This window comes from Thunnus albacares, chromosome 8 (assembly GCF_914725855.1).
Source record: "Thunnus albacares chromosome 8, fThuAlb1.1, whole genome shotgun sequence".
Taxonomy (NCBI): Eukaryota; Metazoa; Chordata; class Actinopteri; order Scombriformes; family Scombridae; genus Thunnus; species Thunnus albacares.
This window is the reverse complement of record NC_058113.1, coordinates 29,507,584-29,529,938: the sequence shown is the minus strand read 5'-3', so window position 1 is coordinate 29,529,938 and position 22,355 is coordinate 29,507,584. Positions and strand designations below refer to the sequence as shown.

General features: G+C 41.4%; 1 protein-coding gene and 1 long non-coding RNA gene across 10 annotated transcripts in view; both read right to left on the bottom strand.

Moving 5' to 3' along the window:
* The window catches only part of cspg5a (chondroitin sulfate proteoglycan 5a), a 59,977-nt gene extending 43,243 nt beyond the window's left edge, over window positions 1–16,734 (bottom strand). For 8 of the 9 annotated variants that reach the window (XM_044359557.1, XM_044359559.1, XM_044359562.1 and 5 more), the window contains exons 1-2: window positions 16,109–16,734; window positions 15,960–16,021 (exon numbers count right to left, since the gene is read on the bottom strand). In XM_044359557.1, coding sequence (XP_044215492.1) covers window positions 15,960–16,021; window positions 16,109–16,173 — 127 coding nt within the window. In that variant the 5' untranslated portion in view covers window positions 16,174–16,734. The remainder of the gene's footprint in view (window positions 1–15,959; window positions 16,022–16,108) is intronic. The other variant, XM_044359561.1, reaches the window with a different exon arrangement.
* Window positions 123–13,394, bottom strand: LOC122987598. The gene is made up of 3 exons (XR_006404532.1): window positions 13,383–13,394; window positions 9,109–9,115; window positions 123–811 (listed from the first exon to the last, which is right to left on the bottom strand). It is a non-coding gene; the product is annotated as an uncharacterized LOC122987598 (long non-coding RNA).
* Window positions 16,735–22,355: the final 5,621 nt, after the last annotated feature.

Genomic DNA, 22,355 nt, shown 5'->3' with positions numbered 1-22,355 from the left:
GAGTATAAATGTCTGGCTCTCTTATGCACACATAAAAACAATCATACTCATCTTCTTTTGCTTTTACCACACACACACACACCTGACAGCAATACACTCATTAAGTGACAGTTTGTCCAGATGAGCGCTGTGTTTGGATGAATCTCCTGGGAAGAGCAGTCAGCCTTCAACAAGACCGACGTCTACTGCTGCAAGAAAAAACCCGATGAATAAACACACACACACTGTGCAGTCTGGAAAACAGACAGTAATGGCTGCTGCGCAAACAGGGGGAGTGACGAGATGATGAGGAGAGATGGTAACGAGGGACATAAAGAAATGACACGACGTGACAAGAGAGAAGAAAGAGAAAAAAGCCGGAGCGACAAACCGAGGGAGGAGGACGAGGCGACGTAGTGAGAGATGGAGGGAGATGGTGACAAAGACAGAGCGAGTGGATGTGAGATGCTTTCATGGTGTGTCAAAGACTCTTGGACTTTTACTCCCACTCTGCCCGTCTGTCTGTAGTCAAGGAGAAAACACTCTGCAGAGCTTTTCAATCAACTCTGTACTGTCTTCTCTCAGCGGCCTCAAATCTCACACAGCTATCGCAGAATGATGCTGGTCCAAGAGGCAATGCTTACAAAAACTCTTGAGCTGCTTTGAGCGTGCTAGCATGTTCCAATCAAGAGGCAACTACCACGGCTTGAGGCTGAAGCCAGTGTGGAAGTACTTTAAAGTGCAATGCCACTGACGGCCACTAGATGCTCCAACTGATTCCCGTTCAAAAAGCTTCAACTTCTGTCTAGAAATACTAAGTCAGCCATTTTTTCTGAGTCATTATGCTCTTAATCAATAAATTCAGGCCCTCTAATAAGGTTGTTGGTGGTCGTTTGGGAAATTATTGCTCCGTTAATAAGATTTGAAGCTTTGATGTCTGCCGTGTGGCTGTTGATTGATGGCTATGATTGACAATTTGCTCACCTAGGGATGGGAACTGATAAGATTTTATTAATAACAACGCCATTGTCAATTCTACTTATCGGCCCGATTCTTTATAAATTCCCTTATTGATCCCTGGTCAATTTTCTGTGTGGAAAAAACGTAGGCCTACACAGGTTTTCAGCTGTTTTATTATCTCTGAGTCTGAACACAGTGTAGAAACAGAGCAGCTGCAGCAGGCTGGAGGAAGTGATTCTACTCAGTGAAGGGATTGCTTGGAGATCAACCCCAAGTTCCCTCAGTATTACTGTTCTGCACTGCAGTGTGGTGAGCCAGCGGCCTGTTAGCTAGCCCGTTAGCCCTGGTTGGTAACAGCTGAGGGTCCACTGCTCTTTAGTTAGCTTCGTTAGCTCCAGCACCAGACCGACAGAACAGCAGCTCTCCCTGCAGCCCGGCCCGCTCACAATACCGGGTCAACACCGGGTTTTCTTGGTTATTTTGAGTATGTTTTATTTGCTATCTCGGTCCTACCGCCATGACTCCTTCCTGTTGCAAGTTTCTAGCAGTGTAGACGCATGAGTTTGACGTCATTGTTTTGCAATGCACAAACGTCAGAAAAACATGCAGGCATCGATAAAAGGAACTGATGCTCAGAGGCATACGATTCCAATGGATCGGACAATGTGAAACCAGTTCTCAACTGGAACTGGTTCTCGATTCCCATCCCTACTGCTGCTCTACCCATCTACGGGACTCACACTGAGTCGGACTATTGTCACAATATATGGCAAATTTAATGTTAATTGATTACGATGTCCTGTTAGCACAATCTAGCTAAAGTAGCTAACGTTAGCCTTACGTATACATGCTCATTTAAAATGCATACACACATGCGTACAGTATACAGATGTACACAGTCTGTTTTATTGTTTTTTTTTCCTTATTCAGTTTTAACAATTTATTAGTTTGGCTGTTTTAACACAGATTTAAAAGCATAAACAGGGGCAGCAAAGTGGCTTCAGCTTGATGCCCTACACAGATTACACTGTTTCATTGCAATAACAATGTTTATTTGTATAAAAAAACAGATCTATAAATACATAAACTTCCATTCTGGTTTCAACATTACGCTGTGGTCCCTCTGGCTTTCTTAAAATGTCCAAACAACAACAGAAACAAAACATTTTTAAAACACATATTTTTGTAATTTGCAATAGGACATCACATTTAGCACACATTAGCTAATCGTTTCCTTAGTCTTCATCATTTGGCAAATAATATAATGACTCCAGATGCGAAACATGTTGAACGTATCCCACTAATCTGTATCTAATTTGTATCTTGCTCTCAACCTTGATTTTCATCTGGGTTATTTTTCAGAGGTTACTTCACACCGTTAATAACCCAACATTCCCAAAGTCACACATCAGCAGCAAATAAAAAGTAAGCTTTGCAATTTATTTGATATGAGTTGCAGATGCCTTCCACTGTATTGGCTTTACTTGTAAAACAGTAATAAAACTGGACATGTATGTACACATACTGTATGTACATGGACAGGTACACACACACATATCCAGTCTGCAGTAGGAGACCTGAGTGGTGTCAGTCTGCCAGAGATCCTCTCTGTGCATCTCTGGACTGAGCGCCAATTAAGTGGAGTTGTCTCCCTTTCAGCACCTTGTTAACCTAATTGGATTAACGAGGGGGAACCATTTGACAGACAGCTGATTTAGGAGCAGCGTGGCAGCATCATACCGGTACACAAAACCTTAATAAGTCTTATTAATTTTGACTTAATATGTCAACATCTTGACAAGTCATTCCAAATAAATGCACAAAACTGCATCAAAGTGAGCTACATTTTTTTTGGACTTCTAAAATGAAATCATCTGTCTTGGTTCGATTAACAGAACAGGAGATGAATCACTAGCATAACACGATTACTAAACCCTCCACGGATTTTCTAATGTTACACATGAGAACAATTAATGTGACCATAAGAGACCTACTGAGTCATGATTTCAGTTATGACAGAGCTCACTTTCAGTAAACATTCAAAGGAAAAAATGGGGCTTTTCATTGGGAAAATCTATTTGTCCAATTCAGATTGGTTAAAGTAATTAACAAAGACTCGTGCTTTCCATCTCATTGAAGCCCCCGTGTTTTTGAAATTATACTGTACAGTAGGGTTTCATAAAAATTCAAGGTCCCACGGGTTGTGAAACTTAATCATCACAGATGGCTTGTTTTGCAGAAAGATTTACTGCTGGTTACGACCGACACTACAATGTTGGAGAACAGATAAAAGCATTGGGAACAAAAACAGGAAAGGGACTGTAACATTAGTACCATTTTGTCCTTTTAAAAAACAAATACAATCTGTGGGTTTTTTGAATATCACGTCGCGTATCGTACACCTGTGAGCTGTAAAAAAGCAGCTGTGTGTGTGTGTGTGTCAATAAATGCAAAGAGTGCATGGAAATTACACAGTCGCTGAATGAAGGAATTTCCTGTCGTGCTCGGTTTCAACAGCAGAGATCCAAGACTGACTTGAGACAGATTTATTGACAGATTTATTGACGGACAACTGAACACAGAATTACACTGGCACCGTAAAGTTGAGTGTCAAATTATCGATTAATTGTTTTAGACATTGCAAAACATCTGCTGGTTCCAGCTTCTAAAATGAAAGGATTTGATGCTTTTCTTTCTTCTTCTTGTATTTGATGATAAACTGAATATTTTAGGCAGGCAGGGAAGCATTTTTCACTATAGTCCGATATTTTATAGACCAAATGATCGCTTCATTAATTGAAATAATGAAAATAAACTTCAGTTGCAGCACATACAGCATGACTGGTTTCCACATTTTGAAAAGTTCCCAGCTTTGTCTTAAGATCTAGGTTTGCAGAAAGGCCTGGAGACTCACTTAAAACTGGTTTTGGTAGTGGATCAGTATGCCTGATCCAATTCAGGTCCTTTGTTAGTTGTACCAGGTGGTTAAAACACAGCAAAAAGCACTGTGAGAGGGTGAAACATGAGTGGATGATACCGCTGTGTGGCAGCGAGAGAGGCTATTAGAGCAGCTTTGGGTTAAAAACTACACTTAACTTCAATTTTAGCAACATTTTATTGGTGAACCACACTTCTAAAGCGCTGCTGATGGTTGAAAATTGTATTTACATTTCAGTATTTTGTTTGGGCTGAATTAATCTCACCCAACATGAAGCTTCTTTGACTATTTTAGGTTATTTTCAAACCCACAGTTGCCATTTGCCATTTAGCTCAAACTTGCAGAATACTCTTTAATAGTCGGGTTGATCGAGGCCGGTTCGCGTTCCCACGACAAACGGACCAAATTAGTTTGTGACTGGACCGAGATCACCTCCTCTAAAGGGTCTCCGTGCGGTTGTTGTCATACTCGAGTATGATTACTGTGTTCAGATCAACCCAAACAAACTGTACCAAAGGGGAAAACCAACCAGAGTCTGATTCAATTGGACTAAACAATGCAGGTTTCGAAACGCCCTTAAAGAAAATAACAATCTAGGACTCAATGGAAGACCAAATTATTTGGTAAGATGGAGGTTTCTTTGCAGCAATTAGGACTTTAAATGTGCAAGCCTAGCTAAACCAACAATAACCAGTGTCTTTTTCCCAATTAGAAGCAGAGAACTGGCAGACTAGACGTCAGCTGGCAGGACCGAGGTCCGGCTCGGGTCAAGTCAGGACGAGTTGGTTCAGGGTTTCAGACTCAGTCAGGGTCCAGGACAGAATGGACCAAATGAGACAAAAGTGTCGGAATAAAAGAGTCTTTGTCTGTTCCCACTTTAGATTTGATAATCAAACAGTATTACATAAGAAGAGTCCTCACACCGCATGTCTGTGAATTTGTGTGTGTGTGTGAGTTTTAGTGTGCGTGCGTGTGTGTGTGTGTGTGTCTGAGTTGTCTCTCTGCCAGTATAACCCACTGGTAATTGGGGTGGCTTCCAGCTCCTCTGGTGAAGGGTGTGGATGGTCATAATGAGAGGAGTTGTGTGTGTGTGTGTGTCTATGTCTATTTGTGTGTGTTTGTGTCACAGTGATTGTTTGGGGGTGATGGCGCCTCAACGCCAAGTGCTGTTGGCCTGTGCTGGCGAGCCGCCGACCCTCAGGCTTCGCCTTTTGTTTAACCCAGATCAGTTTGAAGAGGGGAAGCCTCTCGACCACCCACAGACCCGGAGGACTCTGATTGGCTGTGACAGGCTGTAAAGAGGAACCTGACTGGTTTTGACAGTTAAGGCCCGCCGGCCTGTTTGCTGACCCAGACTGGATGGAAAGGTGAAAAGGTTCAGATGGCGGGTCGTCAGGAGAAAAAGCAAAAAATAAAAGATTACAGTCGCCTGTTGGAACAATCAGGAGGTTCAGTCTTGAAGAGGTTGGTGGAGAAATCACCATAAATCAGCTTTATTGTCTCTAATTACATATCATATCCTGTTATAATATGGTGAATGTGTTGCAATATATAGCATTTAAATAGTGGTTCAAGTGTTTTGTTTCCATTTCCACTTTTTAAAAAGCAGCTCTGATTTGACTGAAACTAATGACTTAATGTCAGGTTTGTTCTGCAAGTGCAAGATGCAAAATTTTCCTTGCAGTCACTTATTTGTCCAAGAAAAAAAGGCAAAGTAAAGGCCAGTCTTAAATCATGTATTGGTTGTTAAGTGCTGTGATGCTTTGCCAGGTGTGAGAGAGAAAGGTCAGAGATGAAGGTAGAAGCGACACAGTATGGGTGTACTATAACAGCAAGAACCACATAGATGCAAATACAACCAAGTACAACACAATGAACGCCATTCAGAAGAGACTGTGCGAAAGTGTGCGCCTTTATCCCCATTTGTATGATTCATTGCTTCTCGTGCCTTTAGATTTGGTCAAACAACAATTCTTATGAACTAGTGAAAGCACTTAAGGGGTCAAATTTGGGTTAATAAAGAAAAGTGAATCTTCATTTTATGCTTAATAAATATCCAACATCACCCTCGATATTTATAAACTGATGGGTTGGTGTAACAGTAGCACCGTCCACCTGTTTTTATTCACATTTTTTAATTTGCGCATGAAAAAACCTGCATGGAAACATTTGAAATAATCTCCCAAACATCTCCAAAATGTTTTTACGCTTGGCTGAAGTGGAAAAAATTGGTGAGTCGATAAAAGCAAAAGGCCACAAAGTGCAATGGACACAGACTTCAAATGAATACATGAAACAAACATAACTGTCATTTTTCCATCCTCTTTTAATTACATCATCTTGGTTTAACGGCTCGACTGGAAAATTAGTGCTACCAGCTGTTCATCTCGACATCACAGCTCCTAAAATTTGCATAACAGCAGTGAATGGAAACGCACATTCATTTTATTTAATCAATTCATTTTTCTTTTTTTTCTTTTGCAGATTTCCTGGAAATTCAGCTAAAATTTATGACTATTTTTGGGTTCATCTGGTCCAAAAAAATGAGAAAATGAGGCAACTGTGGTCAGCTCTGGTTCAGCTCTGGTTTTTCTCTTGATTGCGACTGGTTTCTGTATTTTTCGAGTCGTGTGAGAACATTTAACACACAGGAGAAATCATCTTATTAATGTCATGAAAATGGCCGTAGAGAGCGGACCACATACCGCTGTGGGATGGAGACGAAGCGCGAGCGAAGTGAAGAGTGAGTGAGAGCCTCTTTAACTCATTCTCATTGATTTCAGCTTCAAATACCTCACACACACACACACACACACACACACACATTCCTCTCCTCATCTCTCGTTCCCACACTCACTCACTCGCTCACTCTAATGAATAAGACATGAGGCTTTTTTATCTTTACCCAACGCTGCTCATTAATATCGATATAAAGAGGAAATGCACAGGTCTGCAATCGGCTCTAATTGAAAACCTCGGCATCGATTTGACACCCGTCTTTCTCTTCCTCACTCTCTCTCCTTCTTTCACTCATCTTTCCTCCTTCTCTCGCCATCTCCTCATCACCACTTCATCTCCTCCTCCTCGTCTCATAAACGTCACCGTTTTGTTCCCTCTTTCTTCCTTCTCCCCCCCCCCTCCTCGCTCGCTCATCCTCATCAAATAAATCTTTTTCATTTCTCAAATCCTTTCTTTCTTTTTTCCTCTCTGTCTCCGATCCCCTCCGTCTCTGTTTCTCCTTTCCATCATCTCCTTCCATCGCATAAATCCCATTTCATTTCTGACTCCACAGGTGGCGGAGGAGGATGGAGGAGGGAGGACGTGTTGCCATGGAAACGCTCTCGGCCTCGCTTAGAGTCGATGCGGCGCTGCGCAACCCGGCGAGATCCGCATCTGCACGCGTTAAACAAACACACACGCGCACACACACACACACAGAGGCACATAGCTAATAATAATGTGTTTATCTTTGAGGAACCGGGGGTTTTATGAAGATGAAGAATATGATACTGTGTGTGTGTGTGTGTGTGTGTGTGTGTGAGTGTGACGGAGTGAGTGTGGACACGTGTGCATGCATGCACATGTATGAGGCCATGCATACAAGATTTCCACCTCTACACACACACACATATCCCTCTGCCTCTTCACATCTTGATGTTAAAGCGGTTTAACCGAATTAAAATGGACAGGTGTGTGTGTGTGTGTGTGTGTGTGTGTAGATGTGAGTGCATGCATACTGTATGTGTGCATTCAAGCATCTCCACTTACACGGTTTTCTCCTCCCTTGTGGCCTGATTTCGAACGGTCAGTCAATTAAGATTTAAGTGTGTAAGCATGTACGTGTGTGTGTATGCAGGGCCGTGCACTTAAGTTTTCCACTCTTACACAGACAAAATCCTCTAATCGCCCTTCTAACATCCTGATTTTTTTTTAAATGTTTAGTAAAATTATGTGCAGTATAGTTAAATTACCAGAAGATGTTTTGAGCTGTGATCAGGATCCTCCCGGTTTGAATCATTCTGCCCTTTTAAGAAAAAATCTGGGTTTTTTTCATGGAAAATTGGTGGAATCTGCAAAAAATCTTCATAAAAGATAAGCCTTGTATACAACAAGTCATTCAAATTAAACATGATACGTCATTTGTAACTGCACTCCAGAGCGTCACGTATAAACATTCTCTTATCTGAGAATGTTTGGAGACGACGCCAGTACAAAATCACTGTTAAAACAAAAACAACAAGTTTTCTGCTGTAGTTAAGGTTTTTTTTTTTTAGGTTTAAGGTTTATAGCTCTTCCCAACAGACGCGCTCGAAGGTGGAGAAAACCTGTCGACATGATGAATGTTTAAACTACGGAGGAAACGCCGCACGCTTTCTGGCAACCCTTCCTGAAAGACATGAATGTCAGATGGTCTGTTTCGTAAAGTTATAGTTCTGTTCGACAATCCAAGAAGCACTCGAGCTGGAGCGCACCGATGCCTTTAGGTGCAAAAAAAAGACTCGGTTAGAGAGGGATGGTTTAGATTAAAATAACCACTCGGTTCAGGTTGGGAAACGCTCACTGTTCTTTATCGTTTTTAACATGTTAACATTGTGTTTTAGCGTATTTTCAGATGTTCCAGTGGTTACATTCTTAACCAACACAAACCTTTCTGCTGTCTGCACATTTCTGGATAAACTGTATCAACTTTTGCACATATTGAAACTAACAATCATTCTCATTATCGATTAATCTGATGATTATTTTCTTGATTAATCGTTACGTCTATAAACTGACAGATAACAGAGCCCATCATGATTTCCTGAAGCCCAATTATTAATTTACTTGTGTTGTCCACCAACAGCCAGTTGACTGTAAACAGAAAATGATCACATTTGAGAAGCTTGAACCAGCGAATCTTTTGAAATTTTGCTAAAAAAACAAACAAAAAAACCCCCCAAAACAAACTGACTAATCTTTCAGCTCTAATTGTCTTAATTGGTGGGACGATTCTATTTTATTACGCCAGTCTGAACATAAACTGTGACATAAACAGCATCTGCTGAACCTGGTTTGTTGGCATGACAGGTGTATGTGTTTGTGAACACGTGTGTGTGTGTGTGTGTGTGTGTTCACACAGGGGTGGGAACACACGGCTGAATGCTAATATGACAGTCTACAGCAGAGGACAGCAGATGAGGAACGAGGAGCGTTCACATCTAGACGAGGAGAGCTCGTGCACGAGCATGAACTCGATGACTCGCTTCACCAAGGACACACACACAGTCTAGCACCTACATAACACACCACCACACACAGAGATGCACACACACACATTTTAAGGCACAGTTGAAAGCAGACGTACTGTAGCACACATACATACACAGAGAGAGAGAGAGAGACAGGTGCCAGCCTACATATAAGCAAAAAAATGTGCACTTTTTCCATTTTACTTCATTTTTTCACCCCTTGTCTCTCTCTCTCTCTCTCTCACACACACACACATACCGCCTACGGTACATGAACACACACACACACACACACAAACATGTAAATTACTGTTGAAGGGCACCCAGAGTTTGAGAACAACGCCAACTCAGCACGGCTTAAAAAAGCACACATATCCTAATTGTTTCGTCTTTGACCAGGAGGAACAGAAGCAGCTCGTCACCGTCCGGATGTTCATGAAACTTTGTCGGACGACCTTCTCACACCTGCAGTCAAAACTTCTGGACAGACCAAAGCCAAGGACAGCGGCAATGACACCCTGAACGACTGCCACACCTGAGAGTCAGGAATGCAGCAAAAAAAAAAAAAAAAAACACCTGGATGCTGACAAGGACGACGACATGGAGGAGAAACTCCAACATGAAGAGACACTTACCCAGACTATGTTTAAGATTTTACTGATTAACTACAAAAAAAAAAATAGTCACGAAATTGCATTCATAATTTCTTAGAGGCCACGGTGATGTTTTCAATTTGCTTGTTTTGTCTGATTAACAGCCCAAAACCTTCAGATATTCAATTCATTGTCATATATGACAAAGAAAAACAGAAAATTGTCACATTTGAGATGCTGGAACCAAGAAATGATTGATTATTTCATTCATTTTCTGTTAATTGATTAATTGTTGAAGTGCTCTCTGTTCATTCAGCAGTATTTTCTGTATGTAATATGTTTAACATGATCAGATAACTGCACACTAGTATCCTGGCTGTGATGGATTATTGGTGTATCTTGTTTATGTGTTTGCATGTATGAAACTTGTATTGTGGTGTTTACACCTGGATTAGCCCCAATCCTGGTTTTCAGAGACCTGAAGATGCTAACTGGTGACGCTGTCTCCTAGACATTACCCTCATGATAAATAAAGTATCTCTCCATATTAGTATCTGTCTATTAGAAACTTTAAATTAAGAGGTAAAGTTAAGGAACAAAAATCCAGAGAAAGTTACATTTAATTGCAGGTTTTCTGTCTCTGTTGTCGGAGACGATTAAGAACAACACTTGTTTTGATGTAATAATGAGACATTTTCACTGATATCTACTATGAGTGAAGTTTTCATATTTAACTGAGGTTTTTTTTTTAACTTCTATCCAAAATGTCAACAAAATTCTAGCTGTTTGAGTTGAATCCAAACTGTTTTATTTGTGTAAATGTAACTAACCTTTCCCTGTTATTAAATCATGCTTGTTACATGCTGTTATCACACATTAGAAAATGTGAAAAACAGACTTAAATCTCTCATAATTTTCGCCTCCAACACATAACCAGCGTTTCAGATTTTATGCTCGATTTACAAAATGTAGTTACATGTTGTATGAGGCTAAAATTACAAACACACACACAGAGAGAATCCAGCAGCTGGTCGGGTCAAGCCTGTGGCTGCCTATGTACGCTAATGTCGGCCTGAGGGCAGATCCAGGTGGGAGGATATTACAAATGAAATTAGGATCACTTAACTTCACAACAAACAGATTTATCTGGGATGAGGCTCATAACAGCCACCAACAATCCCAATTTAGTGCTACGAGAAAAGTTTTAGGGGAGAAAATAATCTCCATCTGTCATGTAGTAACTAAAGCTTTTAGTGGTTTAATCCAAAACACGTTGAACCACAAAAAACTCTGCAACTCTTTACACTTGATTTATTGTTTGATCTATAGTTTAGTTTATTAAGTGTCAAAACTGATGACAAATTGCTTGTTTTGTCTGACTAATGATCAAAAACCCAAAGGTCATTTTACACAGTTGAATCTGTAAATATTTTACCCAAAAAATGACTTAAATTCACTGATTATTACAATTACTTATTATTACAATTAGTTGTCTGTAAATGTACTAATTCATTAATCTAATCTATTAATTAGATTAGATCCATTAATCTAATCTAATCTATTAATTCTCAATTACCAGCATGTTTTTTCCAACCCTATTGCCAAACAAGAGCATCGATATCGGACAATTCTGCAAAATTCTGGATTATGTTCAGTGATAACGTTTGTTTTAAATTCCTGTATTCTACAATATCTGTGCAGGTGCATCTGTGAGCAGCTACAATGTGGTTCAGATTTGGGAAAGATCGAGGTTCAGTTAATAAAAAAGCAAATTTTAATTGCAAGTCCACAATGTGAAGTGAACTCCTGCATGAAGTGTTATATATGTCCATTCACCACTCCGACTTCCACATCCTTACTTCCTCCTCACTACGTAACGTACAGGACACACTTCCTGCTTTGGTACTGAACACTGGAATTGGATGTATAGTATATATGAATACAGGGCTGTTTCTGCAGGAATACACCAATGTCAATGAGCAGCAATCATCAACAGTCAAGGACATAAAACGCAATGAAGAAAAAAAAACATTTTCTTATTAAGTAAAAATAAATTTAGCTATAAAAAAAGAATTAAAACCCAGCATCACATCAAGGCAAAAATAGAAACACTACTACCATTCAGCACATAAAAAATATGGTAAGATAGGATTAAAAGTAATGATAAAGTGCACAGGAGGATAAAGTGCAAGTCTCTGTATCACATTAAGAGATTCAGTCTTTTCAGTGGCCACAGCAATAAAAGAGAGTCTGAAGCACATTCAAGACACACTGACGTATGTACTCAGAAACGTGAAAAAAGGGGACTCTGGGTGTCACATCACACAAGAAAATGATGACAAGCTGAAACTAATGATTCAAGAATCACTGCAGTCCTTTCCTTTTGCTGTCACTCTGCTAACATGATTGCATGTTACTGCTAATTACTTTCCTAACCGGGCTCGTTACGGCTTCCGTACTTTGACATGTGTGCTTTTGCAGTGATTTGATGAACCGTCGCCCGCCATCCCAGCTGCTCTGAGTGTCCGTCACTCATGTCAAAAACATCAGACACCTCACAGACTATGAAGATATATATATATATATATATATATATATATATATATATATATATAGTAACATCACTTCTTCTACTTCGTCTTGAACGTTTCAAGCAAGATTTTAAGAAATCATGACTATCAACGCCGGCTCTGAACACGACTGTTCCCAGAATAATATCAAGGCAAACTGCGCGAGATCCGCCGAGGTGACACACGACTTTGAAGACCAATTTACACTAAAACTGCTGCGGCTTCCTCCTCAAATTTGAGTCACAAAAAACATTGATGTTTGCACTGCCGACAGCAGAACGTGTACATCTGCTGAAAATCAAACACAGTACGCGTCTCATGAAATCAGTATGCAGAAATAATGAATACACCAGTGCAAATAATGATATCATCTACAAATTAGAGCTGGTAATGATGGACTACACCCAATGCCAGTGGCTCTGGATACACACACACACACACACACACACACACACACTGATGGATAGGCAGGCAGAGAGCCACCGGGCTTAAAATTTCAGCACGTGCCAAAATCCAACCGACATTTTTAGCTTAATGAAATTTAAAGTGGGAACACATTACGACGGCGATACGAACACATTGTTCTGCCAGCCGGTGTCAATGGATGTGTGTGGTTTCCATGGACACCGAGAAGAGGAGGCAGGTGAGAGAGAGGAGGGAGAGCCATTGTTCACCAGCAACCCATGTACATTTTATGATTGTTAATTTTTTTTTAATGTGTGTGTGTGTTTTTCTTGCTTACTGCTATTAAAAAAAAAGGCTGTGTAGCGTTATTGGAGTCATGGAGGGAGGATTTGGCTCGAAGATTAACCCACTGCACATCAAAGATAATCTGTCAGCAAGCAGATATGTGTCAGCAGGCCAGAGGAGAAAAGAGATGGAGAAGAGGAGGAGGGAGATGAAAGGAGAGGCCGTGCAGAAACCGACGTCGGACACCGTTACTCCAACATCCACCACCTTAACCGTGCGTGGGGGGAAGGGAGGGAAAGGGAAGGGGAAGGGGAAGGGGAGGGGAGGGGAGGGATGGCGGCACATCATCTGTATTTAACATGAAGAAAAAAAACAGGGATTGCAAATGGCCACTGGAGGAAAAAGCCGACAGGAAGTGACTGACGGTATTCTGGTCGGCTGGTTGTCAGTTGAGGGCAGGCGGCTCTGCTCGTCTACGCATCATTCACAGATGTGGGGCAAGCTGCCGCCTCCATACTTCACCGGTGAAGCGAGAAGATGTGTGTGTGTGTGTGTGTGTGTGTGTGTGTGTGTGTGTGTGTGTGTGGGTAGGAGGAGGAGGAGGAGGAGGAGGAGGAGGAGGGTTAGCCCAAGGTTGTTTTAAGGCGTCTGCACTCGATCTGCCAACCTCTTTTTGTTAAATATCCACTTGACTTTCAACTGACAACCTTTAAGAAATAGTTCACATAATTTTGCTGAGAGTCAGACGAGAAGATCGATTCCAATCTCAGACACGAGAGCGGTATCAATCTTCTCATCCGAGCAAGCAAGTAAACATATTTTCCACAATCTCAAACTAAGCCTTTAAAGGATTTGGCTGGGGATTTTCTATGTTTTTCTTATCGTCAACAAATGTGCAGAGCCAAATCAACAATGAACTGATCTACTTACAAGTATTGTGTGTGTATCCAAAGCCTGATACATCTTATTCTTCTGTGCTGTAAACCTCCATTTTTGTTCCCAAAAACTATTAAGAACATGTCAGTGAACCACACTGTTGCATGTGACATGATCCTTATATCATGGAAAAGTATGAGCATGTTAGTTTGCTTAGAAACGGCTCCAAACAATAATAACAGCGATCATGTTTTCAGTCTCCGGAGAGTAGTTCTGTGTACGACAGATGCCACAGCACATGCGTGGTTCCATTTACAGAAAGCTTGCTGTGCTATATTTCACAACCTCTTGATTGCCGTTGTTAGTCTTTGGCACGATTTCTACATAAACTAATGTGTCTGTAATTGTTGTGGTGAAGGAACATGTCACCCAGTGCAACAGTATGACTCACTGACGTGTTTTTAATCGTTTTTGGACAACAACGGAGGTCTACGGCACAGAGGAATAAGATATCAGGCTTCGAATACACACACAATACTTACTAAGGAAGCAAAGGCCAAAATGTTCCACACAATGTCCTTATATTCATGTGCATTACACTGCATGGACAAGCTTTGTTCATGCTCTCACATCTTACATTCCTGTAAGGCAATATGGCTGCATAACTGGGGGAAATTACATCAAAATACACCTGCCACTTACAAAAAAGAGAAGAAAAAACCTTCACATCCATTAAATTTGTGAGGAAAAGTGGAGCAAAGGCAGACAACTGAAAGGACATAGTTAGTCAATGTGTTAAATCATTAGATTTGGCTCAGATGTGCAGCTGACAGGGAACATTGCTCTTGGATGTTCCACTATTGTGAGTTTTTTAACCCCCCCCCCCCTTTAGAAAGCTTTCATTTATTGTTGTGCTCCAAATAAAACACACACACACACACACACACACTTCACCTTATAATCACACTCCATGAATTTCATCCAGTGCAGTGAAACGAATCAGCCAGATTATATTAGATTATAACGCCAGACTGATTTCATCTCGCGCACGCTCCTGCATTATTAATCTGACAGTAATGTAGCCCGCCGTGCGCAATGAATCTCAGACAAAGAGAAAAGAGAGAGACAGTCCTCCATGTCTTTTTTTTTTTTTTTTTTTTTTTGTTTACTCCCGTGTTTTTTTTTTTTTCTTCTCCCCTCTCTGTGTATCAGAATGTCCGTCCAGATCCCTTCATGAATTATTCATCAGGTCCCCTCGGCCCTAATCCTCGCCTTTGTGTCGCTGTAGTGCCAGTGCGCCTCCAGGGATCCGGGGTTACTGCATCGGCTGGACGCTGTCACTGTCACAAATCTCTGTAATTTCCCCAATAATATTCCTGCAGTGGTTTACAGCGCGCCTGCAATACTCCAGGTGTTGTTGTAGTGACCTGCTTTTGTTTTTGTGATTTGCCTCTTAAAATGCCACTATAATATCCGTATTCATTCAATGTCTGGAGTGAGTTAAATGGTATTTTTTGAACCCCTCCACGCTACATAAAGACTATAAATCTCTGCAACAATAAGCTGATAGTGAGCTTTTTGCATATTCATATTTAAATAATGATATCCAAATCATATTTGACGTTACAATGTGAGATATTTCGCCCTATATTTCTTATCCTGTCTTGTGGTGTCTATATGTCTCCCCTATGTGGGTTAAAATTGACCTCATTACCTCCTCCAGTGTCTCTAGATTGTCTACTAGTGTCTTTATTGTGACCTAATTTTGATTTTATGCAATGCATGTCTCCTATGGCATCTCTATGATAATCCTACAGGGACACAATGTTCAATAATGAGCCTTTAGTGACATTTTTTATGTCTCTAAGACACCGATATAAATTCGTAAATGATATTCTTACAGTATGATATTAATTCGATATTTTGCTCTAGTATCGATTAAACATGTGTATTACACACGTTTTTAGGGACATGCTCTCCAAATTTCATTTTCAGTTCGCAGGGACTGTAAAATGTCAAGATCAATATTGTGCCCAGCATGAAAAAAACCAAAAACAATAAGCTTTTAATACCGGTTGAGTGTGAAGTGCAGGGCTTCCTAACCTACAATCCGAGCCTCACTGACCTCCTTTCTGACTGCCCTGTGGGAGTGTGTTTAGGTACCCTGAATCCACAGAGAGGATCATGCTGCAGCAGCAAAAAAATATATATGAAGTGACAAATCTGGACGTTTTTTGCATGATTAAAGTGCACATTTAGAGGGCAGTTTCTTACCGTGGACAGACAGCGGGATCAAGTGCAGAGCCAGGACGCACGACAGCAGCGTTAGTCTCCAGCATCCCGTGCAAAAGCTCGTCTCCTTCCCCTGCATCCTCGCTGTGCAATGATAGACTAAGATGATCAGATAAAATACAAGAAGAAGAAGAAAAAAAAAATATCCCTGCTCTAATTGTTGGTTTTGTAGTTCAAAAACAAATGTTGCACAAAAACAAACCAAAAAAAAAACAAAAAAGTAATCCGGACAAGTGTGTGTGTGTTGATTTGCGTTGCAGTCTAGACTCCAGCCTCCCTGCGCTTCTCCTCCATAGCCGCTTGGTCTCAGCTGTCTCCTCGGATCCGTTGCTGTTTCACACGCTCGGTTCAGTTCAGCACAGTGAGGTTGGTTACGGCTCCATTGCCACAGTAGAGCGGTCGGAGATGGAGAGGGTAGTAGTGGTAGTGGTGGTGGTGGCGGCGGCGGCGGTGGTGTTGGTGGAGGAGGAGGAGGAGGAGGGGGGCGTGTATGGGGGCGCAGACGCACGCCGTGGCTCGGCTTGGCTTGGTTTGGCTCGGAACGGATCGGTTGCTTTGGGGCACTTCGTGGCGGCTGAGAGAGGGGAACAAACGCACGGCGGAGTGCAGCGCGCTCGACAGCCTTCTCATCATCAGGGGAGGAGGGGGGGCAAGGGGGGGATTGTTGATGCCCCCCTCTTCCTCCTCCCCCTCCTTTTCATCCCTCCTCCCTCCCTCCTTTTTCCCAAGAGGCTTTCCTCCTCCTCCTCCTCCTCCTCCCTCCATCCTTCCCCTTTCCTAAAACTTCCCTCTACTTTTATGCCCTTCAAAGCATCCACACTTCTCTTCCTCAAACTTTTTGTTCTCCTCCCTGTTTTCCGGAGACATCTTCCTCCTCACTTTCTTCTCTAGCTTGCAAGACCTCCTTTTGCATCTTTCCAGAAATGTTTCCCTTCCCTTTCTCCTCCTCTCTCTCCATCATTCCCTTCCCTAAAACCTTTTTTCACCCTCCAAGACTTCAACCTTTTCTGTCTTCCTCAGACTTTTTGTCTCCTCATCCTTTTTAACCTAATTTTCCTCTTTTTCCCCTCAAGATCACATTTTGTCTTCACACCTGCACCTCTCCAAATATGTTTCCCTTCCTTTTATCTTCTCAAATATTTCTCCCTTCCTGCTTCTCTTCATCCCTTTCAGTCCTTTCCCTAAACCTGTTCCTTGTCTACCTCCTCCCTCCCTTCCCTCCTTCCCTCTCCATCCTTTCCTTTTCCAGAAACTTTATCCAACCTTTTAATCCGTCAACATTTCATCTTCTTCCTCCCTCTTTTCCAGACATTTCCTCACTTTTTCCTCCATCTTGCGATTCTTTTTGACCTCCTTTTCCTCTTCTTTTCTTACCGAGACACATCCACCTCCATCTTTTCCTTTCCTGAAACTTTTCCCTACTTTTTTGTCCTTTAAAGTTGTCCACATCTCTTTTCTTCTGTAGACTTTTTGTCTTCTTCCCGCATTTCTGGATACATTCTTGTCCTCTTCTTTTTCACTTTCCTCATCATTTTCCAGGACTTATTTAACCTCCTTTTCCTCTTTTTTTCCTTCAAGAAAAATGTTCTGTCCTCTCCCTTACACCTTTCTAAAGATGATTCCTTTCTCTCCTCTCAAATCCCCATATTTCTCCCCTCCTCAACCCTTTCTTTCTTTTCTCTAAAACTGTACCTGCTTTACTTCCTCCCTCTTTCCCAAGATGAGTCCCACTTCTTCCTTCTCCATCCTTCCCTTTCCTAACCCCCCATCTTTCACTTCCTTAGATTTTTGTCCCCCTCCCTCTTTTCTAGAGACATTTCTCCTCCTCTTCTTTGTCCTTGATGACCTTTTCCTTCCAGAAAACATTTTGTCTAACTCCCCTTCACCTTTTACTCCTCCTTTCCTTTTCTCATCCACTCTATCTACTCTTCCATCTTTCCTACCTCCTCCCTCACTCCCCCCTCCTCTATTCCCATCCTTCCCTTTTCTAAAATTCACTTTCTTCATCCTCCAAGATATTTTACCTCCTTTTCCACTTTTCTTTTCAAAAAATGTTCCACACTCTCCTCCACAACATAGCTGATGATTTTCCATTCCCTTCCTTTCCCTCTCTCATCCCCTCCGTCTGCTCTTCCATCCATCCTTTCTTTTTCCTAAAACTGTTCCACCTTTCCACCATCCCCGTACACACTTTTCTCCTCTTCCTCCATCCACTGTCTGTATCATAAGACTTCCTCCTACTCCTCCTCCTACATTTCCCGACACTTTTCCTCAACTCTTCTCTTCATTTCCCAAAACTTTTTCACTCCTCCTCCCTTCCTTTCCTCCTTTTTCCCAAAGTTTTTTGCGATTCAACTGAAGAGTGTTGGATCTCAATGGGAGCGCTCACACTCTAGCCACTTCTTTTGTTTCCCATGGGAGATCGGTCTATGTTGAAGGAGCTTAACTTCCCTTCATCACTCAGTGTGTGACTGTGTGTGTGTGTGTGTGTGTGTGTCAGAGAGTACGAGACTATTTGAGATTATGTAAAAAAATAAATAAATGTGATGTTTGATGCCGTCAAAACAACCAGCTTTGGGTAATAAGATAAGAGACACAGAGAAGCAAACAGAGAAGCAAACAAAGAGGGGGAGGAGGAGGGGAAGCGTGGGGTGTCTGGGTGAAAGCGGGGGTTAGAGGGGTAAATGGGGAGGTGGGGGGTGGGGGGGGTGCACACGGTGATGAATGCCCAAGGGCCCCGGGGGTAATGATGGTGGTGGGGGTTGTGGGCATTCTTCCACACAAAAAACATAAAGGAAGAGTGAGGGGCAGGGCAACAGGAGGCGTTTAGTGTGTATATATGTATATGTGTGTGTGTGTGTGTGTGTGTGTGTGTGTGCACCTGTATCTGCAATGTTTATGTGTGTGTGCGCATGTGAGAGCAGCAGCAACGGCAGAAATAAAATAAGAAATGCTTAGCGGAATAGAAAACGTGTTCGGTGAATTGTGAAAAGTAGGTCAAGAGGACATTTCGGTGGCTTCCGTTTAAATATAATAAAATATGGTTCCCTCACTGTGGTAGAGAAATGTTTTGGGAGCAGAATATGAACAATATGTCCTCCCCAAAAATGCTGCTAAAAAAATGTTCATCCTCCTCTTTCTGCCTTGTTAACAGATCCAGTTATTGACTTAAATATTACACAACACACATATAAAATGACTTTATTATCAAATAAATACATTAGGTCTAAACAATATTTCATATACATTTCTGTCGACATGTTTTTAAACTAGAAATACTTCCTCGCGGTTGTTTACATCCATGTCTGCACAATCACAACAGTTTCAAGGTGAGCGCCAAGATCAGTGTCATCATTTCAAATGTGAGTCAGATAGTGAGTTATGGTATTGTATGATGGCCAGAAAAGTCTTTTTGCAGAATATTGTGTCATAGTGAAGTTGACCTTTGACCCTTTGGATGTAAAATGTCATCACTTCATCATTTTATCCTATTAGACATTTGTGTGAAACTTTGTCATAATGCCAAAAACGTGTTTTGTGAGGTCACATTGACCTTGACCTTTGACCACCAAATTCTAATCAGTTCATCCTTAAATCTAAGTGGATGTTTGTGCCAAATTTACACATAAAAAAAACCTAAGTGGAAAGTCAGAAATTCAAAAAAATTACAAAATATAATAAAAAAAAAAATTTCTTTGCTGAGAAGGAAAAGTTGGTGTATTGATAAAAAGAAAGTGGGACAAAGTGCAATGGAATCAGACTGGGAGTGTCACGATGCTCCAAATCCAAGATTTGATTTAACTTCCAATTTTAAGGTCATGATTCGATTCAATTTAAACACTTTTTTTCAGCACTGACGGCTGTGCCATCGTTAGACTATCGAGTCTTGATTTGTAAAGATCAACAGATCATTGGTTTCATGCCCTGACAACTTTAATGCCCCCAACTCTTCCAAGGCCTGGAGGATCTGGGGGAGCAGGTCGAAGAGCCGGAGGATCTGGACGATCAAGAGGCTAGTAGCATCTTCCTGGTCAAGGAGATAATGCTGCCCGCTGGGCCCGAAGGCGACGAGGTTCCCTGACGTGCGCAAGTAAGCGGGGATGGAGAGAAAGAAAACACTGAATGGCGAGCCTGCTTGTGATTTTGAAGGTTGAAATCAAATGCTCATTTCAATCCATTTCCAATTTAGAATTGAAATCGTGACACCCCTAAAACCAACTATATGAATAATAAATAAATCATGACGTACATGAGGCATGTGATTTGAATGGCCACTGCTGAAAAGAAACAGTCAGATCTGTGTGGTGAAATGATGACTGTAACACTCTTCAAATGAATACATGAAACAAACGTGAAACAAACATGAATGCCATATTTCATTGCATTTTCTACGTTGTTTTCACCGTTTGAGGTTTGACTGGCGCTCTTTTAATTACGTTATCCTGTTGCACTCTCTTCTTCTGCAATGGATTAATGGCAACGACTGGGAAACTAGCATTACCAGCTATTTATCTCAATGATTCAACTCCAAATGTTCGCACAACGGATGGAACCACGCAATAACTGAATTTTAAGGACATTCGGTTAAAATGTGTGCTACATTTGCATGGAAACGTAGCATTCAAGACCCTTACACAGTTAATGTTTCAATCTTCAACATTGCAATCTAATGTATCTAAGAATACACTTGTTGGTCTAAGAAGTAATATATGTTGTAAGCTAGTTAGCAAGGCATGCTAACGTTTGAGCAGACAACTCACTGTTTAATCCATTCTTCACAATGTTTTCTTGTGTTTTTGATTTTAGAAACGGTAAAAAAACTCCCTGTTATTTTTCATTGTAACAACATATGAAATGATGATAAGTAATGTGAGAGGCGACTCTGCAGCTCCCCTCGGCTTCACAGAGCGTTGTAGAGAGTTTCAGCTCATTGTTTATCTGTCTGGCTGCAACTTTACTGTTTTGGTTCACCCTCAGTGCTCTCATAGTGTTGTTTTCAGCCGCAGCAGGCAGCTTTTTTTCCAGGTACAGTTAGCTGTAGACTAGCTGGTGAACATAGTGGAGCATTTAGCAGCTAAAGAGCCAGATATTTCCCTCAGGAGTTGGTAGAGAGTAAAAACAGAGCTGAACGAGAGTGAATATTGGATTTCACCAGTTGGACAGAAACACGACTCCAAATGAATGATAATGTTGCTCCGTAACTGACCAAAAAATGAGTTAATGCAGGTTTAAACTGTCTGTATATAGAGTATCACTCTTACTGGAGCTCCTGTTCAAAGCAGTGATGTAAATGTGGCCTAAATGTACAAGAATCTTCCTCGCAGACATCAGAGGCGCACACAGTCACACAGTTGGTGACAGGAAACAGGATTTGAATTGATGCTGAGGCTTGAGGTCCTCTATTATAATACAATAACCTTGATGTTCACTACACATACACACACACACACACACACACACACACACACTCAGCCTCATTCTGTCTGGCGGCGTGCCGTTTTTTTTCCAGTATTTTGGGGTTAATGCCTCTTAGAGCTATCATGTCTGTTTCGGGGTCACGTGCTGTTGTTGTGACATCCCTGACACAGTGCTTTAGCAATATGAAATAGGGGACAGTGCTCATCAACACATGGATTAAGAACATTTAATCCCTCTTGTTCACCCCTAAAACATAAAGACCCCCCCCCCCCCCACCCCCGTCTGCATCTATGAAGGAATAATAAATACAATATCCCATCCTTCATCACCAGCTACTGTATGTTCTCTCCTGTATTTCCTTTGTTTTCTCACTGCAAGGAACAGGAACATAAAAAAAGTTGTATGGTGAGTTCAGAATTTTCTGGGCAATCAGCACTTTTAAGCTTATAATATCTATTCATCAAAACAAAGAAAAGGCCTTTTTAAAGGAAGATACTTTGACAGATCACAGTAGGAAAAGCCAGGTGTAAATAATAAAATGAATGACGGCTAAACTCCATTTAGCTGCTTCAGTTTCAGTGTCCTTGTGCACGCCGGCTCTCTGTCACACTGTCACACTTGAACTGAGCAGATCCATTGTTAATGTTATTAGTAACACCTGTGCTTTTCCTGCCATGACAAGTCACAATGTCTGCTGTGAAAAAAGGCCTATAGGTGTGACAGGCGACACTACGACAGCAACATAATTTGGCACTTCACGTCGCTTCATGCAGTGGCACAAAATTGATGCAGTTAAAGTCTCTCATGTTGT